Source organism: Natrix helvetica (genome assembly GCF_964273705.1).
Source record: "Natrix helvetica genome assembly, chromosome: 3".
NCBI classification, from domain to species: domain Eukaryota; kingdom Metazoa; phylum Chordata; class Lepidosauria; order Squamata; family Natricidae; genus Natrix; species Natrix helvetica.
In genome coordinates this window covers 172,759,208-172,778,809 of record NC_138549.1, presented here as the reverse complement: position 1 = coordinate 172,778,809, position 19,602 = coordinate 172,759,208, and the positions used below count along the sequence as shown (strand labels likewise).

Genomic DNA, 19,602 nt, shown 5'->3' with positions numbered 1-19,602 from the left:
GAGAGCCATTTGTCTGAAATGGTATAGGGTTTCCTGCCTAGGCAGGGGGTTGGACTAGAAGGCCTCCAAAGTCCCTTCCAGCTCTGCTATTGTATTGAATACCACCACTGATTAGGGGACTGGAGACTAAAACATACGAAGAACGGTTGCAGGAACTGGGTGTGTCTAGTTTAATAGAAAGAAGGACTAGGGGAGACACGATAGCAGTGTTCCAATATCTCAGGGGTTGCCACAAAGAAGAGGGAGTCAAACTATTTTCTAACGCAGCTGAGGGCAGGACAAGAAGCAATGGGTGGAAACTAATCAAGGAGAGAAGCAACTTAGAACTGAGGAGAAACTTCCTGACAGTGAGAACAATGAATCAGTGGAACAGAAGTTGCCTCCAGAAGTTGTGAATGTCCCAACACTGGAAGTCTTTAAGAAGATGCTGGATAGACATTTGTCTGAAACAGTATAGGGTCTCCTGCCTAGGCAGGGGGTTGGACTAGAAGACCTCCAAGGTCCCTTCCAACTCTGCTATTGTACTGTATTGTATTATTTGCGCTGGTGAGCATGCAGAAGGAAAAAGATAAGTGTCCTTTTGATAGCATTGTTTTGGAGAACTGAGGCAGAAGCCCACCCAACCGTTCTCCTATAGGTGGTCCTCGACATACAACCGTTCACTTAGTGACCATTCAAAATTACAACGGCCCTGAAAAGAGTGACTTACGAACCGTGTTTCACACTTAATAACAATGAGGGCATCCCCGTGGTTATGCAATCGAAAGTCAGATGCACGGCAACTGTCTCATATTTATTACGGTCACAGCGTCCCGGGGGTCACTGTGATCCTCTTTTGCGTCCTCCTAACCAGTGAAAATCAAGGGGGAAGCCTGATTCACTTAACGACCGTGCAACGAACTGCACAACTGCAGCGCTTCGCTTCCCACCTGTGGCAAGGAAGGTCGTAAAATGGGGCACCACTCCCTGAACAACTGTCTCGCTTAGCAACATGAATGTTGGGCTCAGTTGTGGTTGTAAGTCGAGGACTGCCTGTACTTACAGGGCGTACTCCTAGACATCATACTTGGTAAAGGTGTGTGACAAAGACTTCAGAAAAGGTGGCCAAGAGATGCTGCCCCGATAGATAACAGTCAGATAAGAGAGGGAACAGCCTGCAGCTCTACAAGGGGTGGAGGAAGAAGCTCAGAAGGGATTCTCTCTAACATCTCGGGCTGTAAAGGAGATGGAGGGAGAGCAAGACTCCATTAATCTAGCCCAGAGATGGTGAACCTTTTTCTTATGGCCTGCCAAAATTGTCTGCACTTGCACGCTTGCCCACACCAATTCAATCCTCCCTGCCCACCTGCGCATGCACGAATGACCCCACCCGAGGCTCCGGAGGCTTTCCTGATGCCTGGGGAGGGTGAAAACGGCCTCCCCTGCCCCTCCGGAAGCTGGAAACGGATCCTTTCCGAACTTCCGGTTGGCCTGTTGGGGCCGTTTTTCGCCCTCCTTAGGCTTCAGAAAAGCCTCTGGAGGTTGGGGAGGGCAAAAACGGCCTCTCCCGGCACTCCGAAAGGCTGAAAATCAGCTGGGCTTTGCACACATGCGTGCTGGAGCTGATAGCTGGCGTGCCAGCAAATATGGCATTGCGTGCCATAGGTTCATGGTCGCGATCCTAGTCTTATCATGCTGTAGAGTTAGAGCATCTGGAGATGTTTCCTATCTAGACTACCTGAGAATCAAAATTGGAATGGAGCTGGAAGGGACCTTGGAGGTCTTCTAGTCTCCTGCTCAAGCAGGAGGTCCTATACCCGTGATGGTGAACTATGGCGCGCGTGCCAGAGGTTGCGTGCAGAGCCTTCTCTCGGGCCATCGCCATCCTATACCATTTCAGGTAAGTAGTTATCCCATCTTTTCTTAAAAACCTCCCAATACACTGAACCAGAGGTGAAATTCAAATGTTTTTACTGCTGGTTCTGTAGGCGTGGCAGGGGAAGGATACTGCAAAATCCCCATTCCCACCCCACTCTGGAGCCAGCCAGAAGTGGCATTTGCCAGTTCTCCAAACTACTCAAGATTTCCACTACCGGTTTTCCAGAACCTGTGAGAACCTGCTGGATTTCACCCCTGCACTGAACCATCATATGCTTAGGTGGACTGGATTTGCATTTTAACCACCAAATGACCTAACCCAGGTTACTTCCTCCCCCCCCCCCCCAGACCAATCCTAGCCTCAATGGGAATTCTGCCTCCAGTGTTTTGACTGTCTTGTGAACGCAACCGTTCTTTCTCCTGTGACCTACAGCCCTCGGTGATTTGGGGCAGAGATGGTTCCTTATTCCCTGCAATTGAATCCTTTTTTATTTAAAAGCATCGGGGGAATCTACTCTGCGGTGCTTCAGATGTTAAAGCCGGCATCCCTAGCGCTGATCCCAAAGTCCTTCGCCTATTCTCCGCCCCAAGGTGTGGCGGGGGAATCATCAAGCCATCTTTTGCAGCCCTGAAACCTGGGCTTGCTGTCCCCACCCACCCACCTGCCTCCCCTCTCAAATTATCCTCCTCGTTTGGTAAGGAGAGACCCTCTCGGCTTTCCCCGGTCCCATTTGTTACCGATGGGCTGCGCTCCGTGAAATGAATAAATATTTATACGTGTAGGGAAATCACATTGAGATACTTGACGTTCACTGTTCCAGGATCCATCCAAGGGTGGAATTGCCACCCCTTCCCCATTCCAACCCCCCCTCCCAAGCCCCCCCAAACGCATCTGTTTTTCACAGGTGAAGTGTTCCACGCTCATCACTCTTATGATCCTCCATAATAAGGAACGGTGGAATATCGTGGTCGTTCGGCCTCCTCCTCCTAGAATGAGCACCTCTGCGCAACGTTTGCAAACTTGGCCGTTTTGAAACAACTCCAGACCTCGGAGGCGATTTACTCCAACTGGAGAAGGAGTTCCGGCCTGGAACTGGCTAACTTCGATTGCACTCGTCCCGTCGTAAAAGCCGCTTTCGAACCCAGGGCCCCTCTGCTGTGTGTGTGTGTGTGAGGCCTGGGCGGTGTGTGTCTCAAGTCTCTCTGTCCGTCGGGATCCACTCCTTGATCGGTCTGGGAAAGGAATTCTCTGCCCAGCTCAGAGATCGGAATGACGACCGTGAGTCGTGGGGCCCTTTTGCAAAACTCGGGTTTGCTTGGCCAATGTTTGGTGCGACGATCGCGAGAAGCCAAGATTTGCTCAAGGGGAAAATGTCCCGCTGCAATCGGACGCAGTCGCCAGATTGTACTTGATTAGTCCTGAGGCTGGCGCGTTGGCAGGTCGGGATTTCTCAACCAGAGGAGAGCTGGTCTCTACATGGACAAGGAGGGGTTAAAAGAGAGGAAGGGGGAGATTGGAAGCACACCATACACCCCCCCCCCCGAGGGAGACAGTCTGGAGTTGGGTCCCGTTCTAAACTCCCCAGCATGCGACTGAGCTGGCCATGCGCAAAACGTCCGTTATCATCCGGCACAACGAAGAGCTCAGCAAGCCTCAGGGATACGCCAGGAGGGGTTAGGAGATACTTCCAAAAGAGGCTGGGCAGGTAGGTGGGGTGGGGGTGGGACAGAGGGGGGGGGGTTAAGGTGGAAAAAAGAAGAACAAAAGGAATAAGTACAGAAGCTGCGGCGACAGACCAAGGCATGCCAAAGAAACACACAAGGAGTAGGGGTATGTGTGTAGGATATTCCGTTAGGGGGCAGGAAATCATGTGCGGGAAGTAAAAGAAGGGGGTCAGCCCTGGGGATAGATGTTCCTCTGGCCGGCCATTCCTGCAGGAATGGGATACAGGTAGTCCTTGACTTACAACCACAAATGAAAACGGAACGTACGTTACTAAGCGAGGGGATTTTGTGACGTTCATACAACTTTCCTTGCCGCGGTTAAGTGAATCACCGCACCCGTTAAATTAGTAACATGGTTGTTCAGTGAACCTCTGTTCTCCGTCGACTTGGCTGGTCAGACGGTCGCCAAAGGGGATCGCGTGACCCCCCCATCCCCCTCCAGAACATTGCCACCGTCATAAATACGAGTCGGTGGCCAAGTATCTGAACGTAAACCGTGTGATGACCACTGGGGATGCTGCAATGGTCATCAGTGTGAATCATGGTTGTGAGTCCCCCCTTTTTTTTTCAGGGCCGTTGCGACTTCGGTCACTAAACGAGCCGTTGTAAGTCGAGGACTAAATGTACTTGGCCGTCGAAGTTCAGGGGAGCTCTCCGAGGTCCTGGGCCAGCCTTCCCAACCTGGAGGATTGCCCGGCGAGGGTCGATTTCAACTCCCAGGGTTCCCCGCCAGGGCGTGCGGCCTGAGGAATTCTGGGAAACGAAGTCCACTATCGTACTTCTCGCCCGGGTGACGCAAAGCTCCATCTGCTGAGCTTTTTGAGCTGGGCGGCCAAAGAACTTTGAAGAAGGAGATCGATGCTGAGGCAGTTAGGGGGGACCAGCCAAATGGAAGCAGAAAGGTGGGGAGCGGATGCCGAGGATTCGGGGGGGGGAGGAAGGAAAAACGGAGAAGGGGGAGTGAAGGACAAGGAGCGAAGGAGGGAGAGACGGAGGTGGAGCAGAGAAATAGAGAAGGCAGAAGAGTTAAAAGAGAGGAAAGCGTAGTGCAGCTGCCCCTAACCCAGAGATGGATTCCTACTGGTTCAGACTGGATCGGCCGAACCAGTAGTGGTTTGCCAGCTTGGGTTGCCGGAATCGGCAGCAACTCAGGCCAGCCACGCCCCCGAACCAGTTCCCCGGTTGGCACGGCATGGGTTTCCCCCCATTTTTAAAATTGTCTGCAAATGCACAAAACTATTTATGCACAACTGCGCACAGGCATAGAGCGTGTGTGTGGCACGAGCAAAGCAAGCGCACTCACACAAAATGGTGCGTGCACCGAACGGACAGTAATGCCGGTAGCAACCCACCGCTGCCCTAACCTTTCAACGGGGCTGGTCTTCCCACAATGTTACAGTTCGTGAAGGATGAAAGGGATTGCTTGCTTTTCGAATTGGATGTGGTTTGCCTTTGGACAGGAGACCACAAGGAAATCCCAATCAGCTTGGACAGGAGACCAGGAGGAAATTCCCAGTTTAGATTGGGAAGTCAAAGACTCCTCTGGGAAGCCAGCATGGGCATGGCCAACCACTTCTGGGGTGCTGTTAAGAAAACTCTATAAACTCTATAAAGTCAAGCGCCACTCAAAGACTTTATTAAGTCCGACACATCTAGAGGGCGCCGCGTTGGGGAAGATCCTCATGCGAGAATACCATTCTTTCTTCTCTCCTGTCATCTTTAGGGGCCCCTTGAGCGAGTTGCTCCCTATTACACACCTCAAATCCCAGCAGTCTTGCTTTCTAAGTCAATGTTTCTCAGCTGTGGAAGATGTATGGCAGTGGTGAAATTCAAAAAATTTTCCCTGCCGGTTCTGTGGGTGTGGCTTGGTGGGCGTGGCTTGATGGAGGGGTGAGTCATGTGACTGGTTGGGCATGGCCAACTTAAAAAAAAAACTTTTTAAAGCATTTTTAAACTACCGGATCTCCTTAAAAAAAGTTTTTAAAAAGTTCCGATGTAAACCGGTAGTTAGAAAACGCTAAAAAAAAGTTTTTAAAAAGTTCCAACAATCAGCGGTGCCATGCCATCATCAGAACTTTTACAAAACTTTTTAAAGCATTTTTAAACTACCGGTTTGGGAGAATTCTTTCAAAAGTTTAAAAAACTTCCAACGATCGCGCGGCACAGCTGCTCATCGGAACTTTCTTTTACTTAAAAGTTGTTTTTACTTAAAACGTTTTTTAAAAGTTCAGCTGTGTGACAATCAGCTGCGTGATCTTTGAAACTTTTGCGCCATGCGATCGCCGGAATTTTTTTCTTTTTCTTTTTCAAGCATGTTTTAACTACCGATTCGGGAGAACTAGGAGCATTTTTTGCTCCTGATTCAGGCGAACTGGCCTGAACCGGTAGCATTTCACCCCTGATGTCTATACGGACTCCACTCCCAGGATGTTACCTGGTTTTAGGTGAGTGGATTATTCGTGGCGCTGAAGATTTACAAAAATATAAATCTAAAAGAAACCAGGCAGGCAAAAGGGGGAGAGAACGAATGCGGTCTGCAACATCTGGCGGGGAAAATGAGAAGCCATGGTTGCAACTAATCAGGGCAGGGAACGGCAGGGTTATTAGCGCCATCTGTTGAATTTCTGCCTGATGCACTTCCGTTATTCCGTTCCTTGCTTTTAGCCTTGATGGTTTTAAAGATGGGCCTGCAGGCAGACGTCGATTTCTGGTTGTCCTACCTTGACTGAGAAGCTGTAAGTTGCGGACTTCCTCCCGCACCTGAAGCTGCAGCACCTGTTGGAGTACTTCCTGCCGCTGAGACTCCTGGATAATCCCCATGCGCTGCAGCTTCTCCCCGTTCAACCGCAAGAGAGCCCGGCCTGCCAAAAGGGAAGCAAAAGAATGGATCTTCACACAACTATTCCACCCTGCTCAAAGAAAGCTCTTGTTGGTTTGGGTAGTAGTGGATGAGGCTGTGGGTTCAAGTCCCACCTCAGGCATGAAAGTCAATTGGGTGACTTTGGGCCAATCCCCAGGAGACGGTGAGTTCTAGTCCCGCCTTAGACATGAAAGCTGACTGGGTTAGTTTGGGCCAATCACCAGGAGACGGTGAGTTCTAGTCCCACTGTAGACATGAAAGCTGACTGGATGACTTTGGGCCAATCCCAGGAGACGGTGAGTTCTAGTCCCGCCTTAGACATGAAAGCTGAGTGGATGACTTTGGGCCAATCCCAGGAGATGGTGAGTTCTAGTCCCGCCTTAGACATGAAAGCTGACTGGGTTAGTTTGGGCCAATCACCAGGAGACGGTGAGTTCTAGTCCCGCCTTAGCCATGAAAGCCAGCTGGTGGACTAATCCCCAGGAGACAGTGAGTTCTAGTCCCGCCTTAGCCATGAAAGCCGGTTGGATCACTTTGGGTCAATCCCCAGGACGCTTTGATTTATTTATTTTCATCAGTTTACATGTACATTTCTAAGCAACATTCCAACATGCAGTTTGCTTGATTGCAGTTTTGATCATGTGACCATGGGGATTGGTCATAAGTCTGAGAAACGTCCATAAGTCACTTTTTGCAGTGCTATTGCAACTTTGAACGGTCACTAAATGAATGGTGGTAAATCAGAGGATTATCTGTGTTTTGCAAAGCCAATGTAGAATCTCTTTGGAGGCGGTTCAACAGCTTATTCTTGATAGACTTTTGCTCTGGAGAACGGTTTGCCTATTCTGACCTAGGCTTCCCTGAAAAGCACGAGGCAGAATCCTGGTCCCGGCAAAACCCCTTTTATTAAACGAATGTGAACTCCTCCCATTCACCTTCAGCCAAGGCCTGGCAAACAGTCTTTCAAAGGAATATTTATGACCACAGACTTTATCTAGCTTGGAAAGCTGCCATGTAAATATTTCCCAAATGAGGTGCTATGGAAGGAAAGACTCGGCACAGAGTCTCTGAGATTCACGGACAGATCTTCACACTCCTGAAACGAATCGAATGAACAAATTGTTTCCTGCAAACTCCACTCCCCTTTCGCCCCTCTTTTATATCCTATGGGAGGGGCCATTCATCGTCCACCTGTGGCCTTACTCCCAAGTTGACCCCTCTTCTTTAGCTCTTCCCTTCGCCTGGCAACTTTGCGCATGTGCACACTGGGAACAGGCTCCAGCTGTTTCTCTGCCTCACTGCTGTCTGAATCTGAAGGCAGCTGATAACTGTCAGACGGCTCTGACCCCCTCTCTGCCTTGGACACAGAGCCCTCATCCGAGCCTTCCCCAGACTCCAGGACTGGCCCAGGTTCCTCCCCAACCTCCTCATTGTCCGAATCTGCTGCCAGCTCCGCTGGCCACTGGCAAGCCAGATCACTGCCCTACCATATTCAATAATATAGCCCTATCCAGAAGAATGGCTTATGAAGGAATTCATTTCCTAAGGCCAGATTCCCCAAGCTTTTATCTTGCATCCAAACTCATTTTGTGGGATTGCCTTGGCAGGCGGAGGCCATCTCCGGCGCGTCCCCCAAGGAAGGCATCGGAGTTTCCCATCCTGCCTCGCTCCTTGTAGCTAGAGGCCGTTGGCAGAGCGGCCTTAAAACGTCCCCCACTTTCCACTTCCTCTGTGTCCAATTGAAGAAGCTTTCTTTATTTCCAGCCAAAAGAATTGAGTGAGTGGTTCCATTAGGATTGTTATTATTGAGGTCCCTTGGGCAATGAAGTGCTCGTTCTTCGTGAATGCAAGGGGAACATTTAAAAAATAATAATAATAATAAAAACCACTCACACACACACAAGGACATGTAACCAAGGCATTATGCCTCACCCAAAGGTAGCCTTCCATTGATCTAGCATCACCTGCTATATTTGTTTTTTTCTGCCATTCTGGAAACACACAAGAGTTTTACAGTGGGGTTATAGAAGGTAACCTATATTTAATTCTGGGCCGTCCTAACGGAATGAATGAAAACCAACCAATCAAACCAAAATAAAACAGGAAAATCCGAAACAAAACAAGTTGAACCATAGAGTCATCCTGAGGGCTCTGAGAGAAGGAAGAATGGATGGAAACTGAACAAGGAGAGATTCAGCCTGGAAATAAGGAGGAATTTCCTGACCGTGAGAGCAATCAACCCATGGAACAGAAGTTCTCTTCGGAGGTTGTGGGAGCTTCATCCCTGGAGGCTTTCAAGAAGAGACTGGACTGCCATTTTTTGGAAATGGTGTCAGGCCTCCTGCTTGGGTGGGGGGTTGGACCAGATGACCTACACGGTCCCTTCCAACTCTCTGTTGTTCTGTTATTCTGTTATTCTCATGGGCTGTTTTACTTTGGAACTGTAACAATTCGTGCAATATGGCTAACCAGAGAGGAACTAGCCATATTTGCGTTAGATGTGACGATCGAGTAATTTTTAATGTGTTCATTTGTTTTGCAAATCTATTCTCCAAGGCACCCAAAGGCCAGACAAGGAAGAATGGATGGAAACTAAACAAGGAGAGATTCCACCTGGAAATAAGGAGGAATTTTCTGACCGTGAGAACCATCCACCCATGGAACAGAAGTTGCCTTCGGAAGTTGTGGGAGCTTCATCCCTGGAGGCTTTCAAGAAGAGCCTGGACTGCCATTTTTTGGAAATAGTGTCAGGCCTCCTGCTTGGGTGGGGGGTTGGACTAGATGACCTACACGGTCCCTTCCAACTCTCTGTTGTTCTATTGTTCTATTGTTCTGTTATTCTGATGGGTTGTTTTACTTTGGAACTGTAACAATTCATGCAACATGGCTAACCGGAGAGGAACTAGCCATACTTGCATTAGATGTGACAACTGAATGATTTTTTAGTGTGTTCATTTGTTTTGCAAATCTATTTTCCAAAGCACCCGAAGGCCAGGCAAGGAAGAATGGATGGAAACTGAACAAGGAGAGATTCCACCTGGAAATAAGGAGGAATTTTCTGACCGTGAGAACCATCCACCCATGGAACAGAAGTTGCCTTCAGAAGTTGTGGGAGCTTCACCCCTGGAAGCTTTCAAGAAGAGATCTGTCAGAAATGGTGTAGGGCCATGATGGCGAACCTATGACACAGTTCTAGGCTGCATCAACAGAGGGATAGAATCAAGATCAGGTGAAGTGTTACTACCACTTTATAAGGCCTTGGTAAGGCCACACTTGGAATACTGCATTCAGTTTTGGTCGCCACAATGTAGAAAAGATGTGGAGACTCTAGAAAGAGTGCAGAGAAGAGCAAGAAAGATGATTAGGGGACTGGAGACTAAAACATATGAAGAACGGTTGCAGGAACTGGGTATGTCTAGTTTAAGAGAAAGAAGGACTAGGGGAGACATGATAACATTGTTCCTATATCTCAGGAGTTGCCACAAAGAAGAGGGAGTCAAACTATTCTCCAAGGCACCTGAGGATAGAACAAGAAGCAATGGGTGGAAACTAATCAAGGAGAGAAGCAACTTAGAACTGAGGAGAAATTTCCTGACAGTTAGAACAATTAATCAATGGAACAACTTGCCTCCAGAAGTTGTGAATGCCCCAACATTGGAAGTCTTTAAGAAGATGTTGGATAGCTATTTGTCTGGAACGGTATAGGGTTTCCTGCCTGTGGATGGGGTTGGACTAGAAGACCTCCAAGTTCCCTTCCAACTCTGCTATTGTATTGTATGTGCTGGAAGTGCCATCTCTCTGGGCGTGCAAGCCTTCCCCCCCTCCCCTCAGGGTTCTGGCCCGCTAGCCAGCTGATTTTCACACACAAGGGAGTGCTGGAAACTGGCAGAACAGCCCCCCGGTGCGCCTGCTCTTCCAGTTTCCGGCATGCATATGCGCACCAGCCAGCTGGCCTTCGTTCGTGCATGTGCACCAGGAAGCGTAAGGCCAGGTGTGCAGGTGTGCACTGCAAACTAGAACAGCCGCCGCCTGGCGCACACATGTGCACTGCTTTTCCGGTTTCCGGCATGCACCCACGCTCCCGTTTCCGGTGCCGAAAAGATTCACCAACACTGGGGCAGGGTCTCCTGCTTGGGTGGGTGATTGGACTAGATGACCTTCCAAGGTCCCTTCCAACTCGGTTAGCCTGCCTCTGCATCTTGATCTGAATGCTGGCCAAGGATAATAGGACTTACTGGCTGTTCATGGCTTTGCCCCTCCCCAGCGCGCCCTGACAGATGCCTACCTGTGATGGCGTGGTGTGAGAAGGCCTCCACGTAGATGAGATAATTGTGGGGGCAATGTTTCTTCAGCCATTTGCACACATCCTGCTGGGTCCATAGCACCACCGGCTTGGTAAGGCTCCCTAAGGTAGGACTGGTGTGGTAGATTCCATAGTGCTCGTAAGTCCGGCTCTAAAAGGATCACACAGAAGGAAGAAAAGAGAAAACAGAAGCATGACAAAGCATAGAATTTGCAGCCCAACAAAACTGGAATGGTTGAAGAATTTCCCACCAATGTTTATTCCTAAACTGGCCGATAACCTGGCGCTGCCCAGGTGTTTATTTATCCCAACCCTCCTTCCTTCCATGAATGTCCCCACAATTTCTAATGTTGGGTTTTCCCCCTTACCAGAGGGAGCCCCCTTGGGGAGTACTGTGAAGCTGTTACAGTGGCAACGCCAAAGCGCTGTACAGTAGAAGCCACGTTAAGGCAGTACGGTAGAAGCTATTTTAAGGCACAACAGGCTGTATCTTAACAGAACAACCCTCCCCCCCCTCAATGACGGGTGTTAGGGGTGTTTTACCCCCACAATATTTGTTTCCAGAGAGTGAATAATCTGTGTACCAAGTGGTTGAAATTGCTCAAGGCGTTCCAGAGTTATGCTGGAACATACATACACACACACAGCCATTTATATATAATAGATGATTGATAGATAGATAGATAGATAGATAGATAGATAGATAGATAGATAGATAGATAGATAGATAGGTACGTACGTGGGTGGGTGGGTGGGTGTAGGTAGGTAGGTAGGTAGGTAGGTAGGTAGATAGATAGATAGATAGAGAGATAGATAGATAGATGATAGATAGATAGATAGAACATTTATGCACCAATGTTTATTCCAGAATAAAACTTTTTTTAAAAAAAGTCAGCAACTTGTGAGTCCTCCAACATTGGAGGTTTGGATGAAGAGATTGGATAACCATTTGTTTGAAATGGTTTAGGGTTTCCTACTTGAGCAGGGGTTGACTAGATGACCTACATGGTCCCTTCCAACTCTCTGTTGTTCTGTTGTTCTATTGTTCTGTTATTTTGTTATTCTGATGGGTTGTTTTACTTTGGAACTGTAACAATTCATGCAACATGGCTAACCAGAGAGGAACTAGCCATATTTGCATTAGATGTGAAGATTGAATAATTTTTTAGTGTGTTCATTTGTTTTGCAAATCTATTTTCCAAAGCACCCAAAGGCCAGACAAGGAAGAATGGATGGAAACTGAACAAGGAGAGATTCAACCTGGAAATAAGGAGACATTTTCTGACACTGAGAACCATCAACCGATGGAACAGAAGTTGCCTTCAGAAGTTGTGGGAGCTTCATCACTGGAGGCTTTCAAGAAGAGACTGGACTGCCATCTATCAGAAATGGTGTAGGACCTCCTGCTTGGGAAAGTTGGGGGGGTTGGACTAGATGACCTCCATGGTCCCTTCCAATTCTATCATCTATCTATCTATCTATCTATCTATCTATCTATCTATCTATCTATCTATCATCTATCTATCTATCTATCTATCTATCTATCTATCTATCTATCTATCTATCTATCTATCATCTATCTATCTATCTATCATCTATCATAAGAACTGGGCAGGGCCGGTCTAGTGAAGAGAAGGAGCAGGGGAAACAGGATAGCATCTTCCAATATTTGAGGGGCTGCCACAGAGAGGAGGGGGTCAACCTGTTTTCCAAAGCACCCGAAGGCCAGACAAGGAAGAATGGATGGAAACTGAACAAGGGGAGATTCAACCTGGAAATAAGGAGACGTTTTCTGACCGTGAGAGCCATCGACCCAGTTGCCTTCAGGAGTTGTGGGACACACACACATTTTTGGCACTCAAGGACAAAAAGGTTAGCCATCCCTGCTGTATTCTTTTCACACCAGACGAAATAAATAAAGAAAAGGTGTTTGGCAACTGGCATGTAATTACAACAGGCACAGAATGCTGCAGTCATGGGACTATGATTTGCAATTTTTTTTTTTTTTGGCTGCAAACCAGTGCTTACTTCCGGTGACCTGCTTAATGAGTGACACCACTGATGGCTTTAATTTTGGGCTCAATGATTAAATGTACGTCTAGGACTATCTGCGCGGCACAGATGTCTCTGGAGATGCTCAGTCACCCAGGTCCCAAAGATGCGTTTTCCCAAAGGCACACGGGTTTTGTTTTTCCTTGAAGACGTTGCGCTTCTCCTCCAAGGAGCTTTCTCGGTTCAGAAACGAACTGATGAAGCTTCGTCGGTCGAGTAAGGGAAAGGTTTTCAAGGACAACGAAAAAACCCCCAAGATAAATCGAATTTGCCTTTTGAAAAAGGCACCTTTGGGACGTGCATTGCACGGACTCGCTCAGATCCAGGTAGGAAGTCATGTTTGGTGCACATGGAGAGCATTCCCTATGGCAGGCCTGCACAACAGGCAGTCTATGGCACCAGATGGCCCTGGTTAGTAGACTTGCACAAAATTTGATCCTGGAAAGGTTGTGGCTGCAAAAGGCACACTGCCAGATGCTTCTGACATTTCCAGACCTTACGACATCAGCAGCTCCATGGCTGCCACTGCTGTCCTTCTATTTATTTACTAGCCGGATACCCATGCTCCGCTACGAAACTATGTAATTGGGCTCCTCTCCCCTTCTCTCCCTCAGACTTGCTCCACAGGGGCCTCTCCTATCTTATCCCCTTCTCTCCCTTAGACTTGCTCCACAGGGGCCGCTCCTATCTTATCCCCTTCTCTCCCTCAGGCTGGCCCCATTGATCCTCTCCTACCCCCTTCTCTCCCCCAGGCTTGTCCCACAGAGGGCTCTGCTGTCTTACCCCCTTCTCTCCCTCAGGCTGGCTCCATTGATCCTCTCCTATCCCCTTCTCTCCCTTAGACTTGCTCCACAGGGGCCTCTCCTATCTTATCCCCTTCTCTCCCTCAGGCTTGCCCCACAGAGGGCTCTCCTGCCTTATCCCCTTCTCTCCCTCAGGCTGGCCCCTTCTCTCCCTCAGGCCTGCCCCACAGAGGGCTCTCCTGTCTTATCCTCTTCTCTCCCTCAGTCTAACTCCTTAGCATCAGAGTGTTTTTCAGGTGGGGAGGGGAGTAGAAAGTCTAAACTGCCCATCCACAGGCTGAATGAGTCATTTGCTGGCCATGCCCACACCAAAGTGGCAGTTGGAAAAGAGCTCTTTTCAGGTGGGGAGGGGGAGTAGAACGCCAAACTCCTCAGCATCAGAGCATGTTAATAATAATATAATAAATACTAATGTTCTGATGGTCATCTCAAAAAATCCTTTCTTAGCGAGCACCTAGAAGCCAAGTGGAACATATGTGCAAAATTTCAAGCATGAGTGGTATTTTGCATATATGAGTATGTATTCATTCATTCATTTCATTTATTGAATTTATAGACCGCCCCCTCTCCCCAAGGGGACTCGGTATGTATGTATGTATGTATGTATGTATGTATGTATGTATGTATGTACATATATACATATATACATACACACATACACGTATATACATTTTTTTTTCGGGAGGTGGCCAGTGCCATCCTACCTGGGAGTTCTCGGTCCCTGGTTGCTGAAGGAGCTTGACAGGTCTCCCTCCGGCTGTCCTCTGGCTTCGCCCATCGTGCCAGGTGAGATTGCCGCCTGAATTCCTCTGCAGGCGGTAACTGAGATTCTCGGCCGATACGGTGTGCTCCAAAAGGTTCGGGCAGAAGCCAAAGTGAGTCGCAGCCACTGTGGAGCAGAGAAAGTACAAACTTAAATGCTCAGCTTCTAAGTACTGGTCACTCTCCACATTGCACAGGAAAAAATCCAAAGATTTAGTTTGGTATGGGGTTTAAGGTGCTGGTGTAGAGCCCAGGAGACGGTGAGTTCTAGTCTCATCTTAGGCATGAAAGCTGGCTGGGTGACTGGGTCAATCACCAGGTCAATTGTCCTGCCTCAGGCATGGAAGCCAATCACCAGGACACGGAGAGTTCTAGTTCTGCCTTAGGCATGTGGCTCGATGACTTGAGCCAATCACCTGGAGACAGTGAATTCTAGTCTCATTTTAAGCATGAAAGCTGGCTCTGTGACTTTTCCCAATCACCAGGAGACAATGACTTCTGTGCCTTAGGCATAAAAGTTGGCTTGGTGACTTTGGGCTAATCACCCGGAGATAGTAAGTTCTAGTACTGCTTGAGTCAGGAAAGCTGGCTGGATGATTTTGGCCCAATCCCTCCCACTCAGCCCAACCCACCTCACAGGATTGTTGTTTGAAGGAAAAGAGCAAGAGGAAGGAGTATTACAAATGTAATACTTTGCCACCTTGTGTTAGGTAAAGGTTCCCCTTGCACATATGTGCTAGTCGTTCCCGACTCTAGGGGGCGGTGCTCATCTCTGTTTCAAAGCCGAAGAGCCAGCACTGTCCGAAGACGTCTCTGTGGTCATGTGGCCGGCATGATTCAATGCCGAAGGCGCATGGAACGCTGTTATCTTCCCACCAAAGGTGGTTCCTATTTTTCTACTTGCATTTTCTACGTGCTTTCAAACTGCTGAGGTTGGCAGAAGCTAAGACAAGAAACGGGGGCTCACTCCGTTACGCGGCGCTAGGGATTCGAACTGCCAAACTGCCGACCTTTCTGATCGACAAGTTCAGCATCTTAGCCACTGAGCCACCGTGTCCCGCCATGTTAGTAATAAAAATGGGATAAAACCCTAATAAATATGTAATAAATAATAATAATAATAAACCTGGTTAAGTATTGTCCACCCAGAGAGCCAACGGGTCTCTCTGCCCTTTTTGAGGTCCGAACCCTCTTTGCTTCCACCGCTCCCTTTGGAGGCCCTGAAAGATCACCGATGAATGGCAGAAACCTGACAAGAATGACTGCCGGTTTTAAGGCGCGGACGGGAACGACAGAAACTCCCTTTGTGCCATCAAGAACAAAACACAGGCAATTTTCTTCCTCTTTTTGCTGCTAGACTTAAAAACGAAAGAAAACTCATCTCTTTCCACTTGCCGCTTTTGCGGCAAGTAAAACCGATGTCAGGTTTCAGTGCCTTCTTCTTTTTCAAGGACCCGCAGACGTACACACACGCACACACGCTTCTTTCTTTTGTTTCGGCAAGTGGTCCCAACAAAGCGGCCAATGGTCATGGAGAAGATTTACTGACACCAGAGGCAATTAAATTCAAGGGCCAGAGATGGCCAGGCGGTCAGCCCTTCTGGCAATTTCGAGATAGGCCGAGCAGCTGGCTGTCGGTGCCAGATGCTGACAAATTATTCACAAGTGTTAGATTTATGCCACATTTTGGCAGTGCTGGGCCTCTCCTTTCAAATAAATCTGTATCGCTGTTCCCGGGCTTGAATGATGCAGGCGCCCGTCTGCCCAGGGCAGCTGAATACACAGCTGGAGAATTGGTGCCCACAAAAAGAAACATCTGTTTATTTATCGGCTGCGCCAAAGGATTGTTCCCTCTTGTCTACGTTCACACACAACACTCCGGATTCTAAACCCAGGTCAACAAATCAAGAGATTCGCTTAACTTGCAGTGCACCAGGAACTTACTTAGTGGCCTAAAATCCAGGAGTTCTAGTGAGTTCTAGTCCTGACTTAGGCATGAAAACCAGCTAGGTGACTTTGGGCCAATCACCAGGAGACGGGGAATTCTAGTCTCCCACTTTAGGCATGAAAGCTGTCTGGGTGACCTTGGGATTCTGCTACCAGTAATCATTGGGACTCGGTATCATATCACATATCTCATATCATTATTAGGTGTTTATTCTGTTCTTATTATTTTAAATGTAACTCAAGATAGTGAACCTTCCATATTACTCTTCCCTCCTCCTATATTCCCCACAACAACCCTGTGAGGTGAGATAGGCTGAGAAAGAGAGAGGGAGAGGGAAAGGGGGGAGGGGAACTGGCTCAAAGTAACCAAGCTAGCTTTCCTAAGGTAAAACTAGAACTCACTGCCTCCCATTTTCTAGCCTGATGCCTTCACCACTACACTAGACAGGCTCTCCATGAAGTTTCCTAACAGAGGACAACATGAGCAACAGACAGTCTCATTTATCTTCTATATATATATATAAAAGCTAAGTACCACTCACTCATCACAAAATCTCCAGAACCGATAAAGCTTACAAACTTGAAATTTGGCATGTACGTTCCTCTTGGCTTCTAGGTGCTCGCTAAGAAAGGATTTTTCGAAATGACCATCAGATCATTAGTATTTCTTATATGGTAATTAACACCCTCTGATGCTAAGGAGTTCTACTCCCCCTCCCCACGTGAAAAGAACTCTGTTCCAACTGCCAGTGCCTCACATTCCGTTACCTCAGTTCAAACTGGCAGACAGGGACGTGCGGTCAGGGGAGGCAGGGGAGGCAGAGCCTCACCTCTCATCATGAAATAATAATATCCACAAGGGAGTTTCATATATATAAGAGGAAGAGGAGGGAGGAGGAGGAGCGCGCACGGGGCGGTGCCAGCTGGGCAACCGGCGGAGGCAGGAGGGTTCTTGGAAGCGCCAATAACCTTCCTGCCTCCGCTGTACTTTGCGCGCTCCTCACGACTGCAATAGACGTCCAGAAGTGGCAGGGGCTTGATGACGTTGCCGCAGCTGCCATGCGCGGCCGGACGGAAGTAGCCAGAGTGGCGTCGAGGCAGTCCGGCGGACGAGCGACCGAGGATCAGGCTGCCTGATCCTCCATTGCTCGCTTGCTTGCTCTTTCGCCTCGGCGCCACTCTGGTTACCTCCGTCCGTCCGCGCCCAGCAGCGACGTCGGCGACGTCATCAAAACGAAGTGGCTTGGAGGCGAAGTGCTTTTCAGTGCTTTTCTGTGTGTCTGGCGTTTAGGTAGATAGCCGGATGTCCTAAACGCCAGACGCACAGAAAAGCACTGAAAAGCAGCTGCTGTTGGGGATCGCGGAGTGCGAGCCGGCGGAGCGCGCTCAGGAAGGCGGGGAATGGGATCACGTGTGCTGGAGGCTGACGCAGCCTCAGCCTCCAGCACATGTGGTCCCATTCCCCGCCTTCCTGATGACATCACCAGCCTCACCAGCCATAAACCTCACCGCACATCACTGCTGGCAGATGTTCCACTCCTTCACTTAGGAGCAGTCTGGGTCTCCTTACAGTACTAAACGTCGGTACCTCACCAAAATGTCTACGCTTTCCACCTATGGAACTGCTTCCGGACTCAAGGCAGTGGGAGCAATATTCCCTTATGTGTTTCGATCACCGACCACCGCTAAGCCAATGGATTGTGAACCGAATTTCTCCTGCATAGCCCAATCACATACTTTTGTCGCGAAGCACGGGTATCCAGTGTATATATATATATACACACACACACATATGCACACACGCACATGCATGCACACACACACACACACACCCCTACAGTGCATATATGGTAACTGGGTCAGCCAATGGGAACTATTTGGTGACTGAGAGCCATGCCAGATGGCTCAGAGCCTGGGCATGGCTTACCTATGTAGCTCTGAGTCTGTGCCAGAGAACTACCGTATGTTTCAGAGTATAATACGCACCTTTTTCCCTCAAAAAAGAGGGTGAAAATCTGGGTGCGTCATGCACTGAATACAGCATTTTTGGCCTCCCGAAACCCCGCCCCCTTTGCAAAAAGGGCTGTGAATAGCTTTTAGGGGGCCTCCAGAGTGCTCCTGGGGGATGGGGAGGGCAAAAAGGCCCATTTTATGCTCATTCCCCCCCTGCCCCCAGGAGCACTCTATAAGCCTCCTAAAGGCTATTTGTGCCCTTTTTTTTTTTGAAAAAAATGGGCCATTTTGGGGAGGTCTGCAGAGTGCAAAACTTTTTTTAAAAAAAATGTGCCTCTTCAAAATCTTGGTGCGTCTTATACTCTGAAAAATAAGGTAATCTAGTCTGCTCTCTGAATTGAAACTGGAAACCAATCACTCTCCCCCCTACCATGTTGGAAGAATCTGCTGTGGGTATTGTACATTTATTGATGTGTTATTCTGTATATAAAGAAGTTAGTGAATCCTGCTGAATCAGTTATCTGTGTGTGCTTTCTGGATGTGATTTTCACAACCACCTCTGAAATGGTTGACCTTTGTAATCCAAGTCAAAAAGGAAACCACTTCACAAAGAGCTTCCAGTGTTTGCTTCCTTGAAGGAAAAGTAATCTGGCCACTGATCCCGACAAACGAAGATGAGCCATTGCAATGAACAGATAGATCAGGGCCCTGACTTAAATTTGTTTCCGGCGCTCTGGAATAAATGCATTCAGAAACATAATTCATTTTTTGGTGAGCTTCACAGGCCATAAAATCCCTTTGTAGGAGCCATTGCAAAATCTATTGTGTGGAGGCAGCCTTTATTAAAGCAGGAGAGAAAAAATATAAATAGATGGCTAGATATGACCTATCTAGTCTAACACAACCCAATAAAAAATGCATTTTTATCTCTGCGTTCGCAGTAATAAGCCTATCCATCTTGAGCTCGCAGGAGCTCTCTGTAGTTGGGCGACAGTGACAGGAGTGAAAAAAGTCTTTAATTCAACATTTTAAATACTCCACTTAGAGAAGAAGCAGATGGGAAGGTTCAGAATTTACAATACAATACAATAGCAGAGTTGGAAGGGACCTTGGAGGTCTTCTAGTCCAACCCCCTGCCTAGGCAGGAAGCCCTATACCATTTCAGACAAATGGCTATCCAACATCTTCTTAAAGACTTCCAGTGTTGGGGCATTCACAACTTCTGGAGGCAACTTCTGTTCCACTGATTCATTGTTCTAACTGTCAGGAAATTTCTCCTCAGTTCTAAGTTGCTTCTCTCTGTGATTAGTTTCCACCCATTGCTTCTTGTCCTGCCCTCA

The 19,602-nt window shown here is 48.2% G+C and overlaps 1 protein-coding gene across 4 annotated transcripts in view; it reads right to left on the bottom strand.

Moving 5' to 3' along the window:
• Positions 1–2,697: 2,697 nt before the first annotated feature.
• SAMD10 (sterile alpha motif domain containing 10) overlaps positions 2,698–19,602 on the bottom strand; it is a 41,747-nt gene continuing 24,842 nt past the window's right edge. The window contains exons 2-5 of one of the 4 annotated variants that reach the window (XM_081949818.1): positions 14,305–14,489; positions 10,728–10,896; positions 6,303–6,443; positions 2,698–3,555 (exon numbers count right to left, since the gene is read on the bottom strand). In XM_081949818.1, the coding sequence (XP_081805944.1) occupies positions 3,533–3,555; positions 6,303–6,443; positions 10,728–10,896; positions 14,305–14,489 (518 nt within the window). In that variant the 3' untranslated portion in view covers positions 2,698–3,532. Of the gene's footprint in view, positions 3,556–3,606; positions 4,444–6,302; positions 6,444–10,727; positions 10,897–14,304; positions 14,490–19,602 lie in introns of those variants that run through there. The other 3 variants (XM_081949819.1, XM_081949817.1, XM_081949816.1) reach the window with 3 other exon arrangements.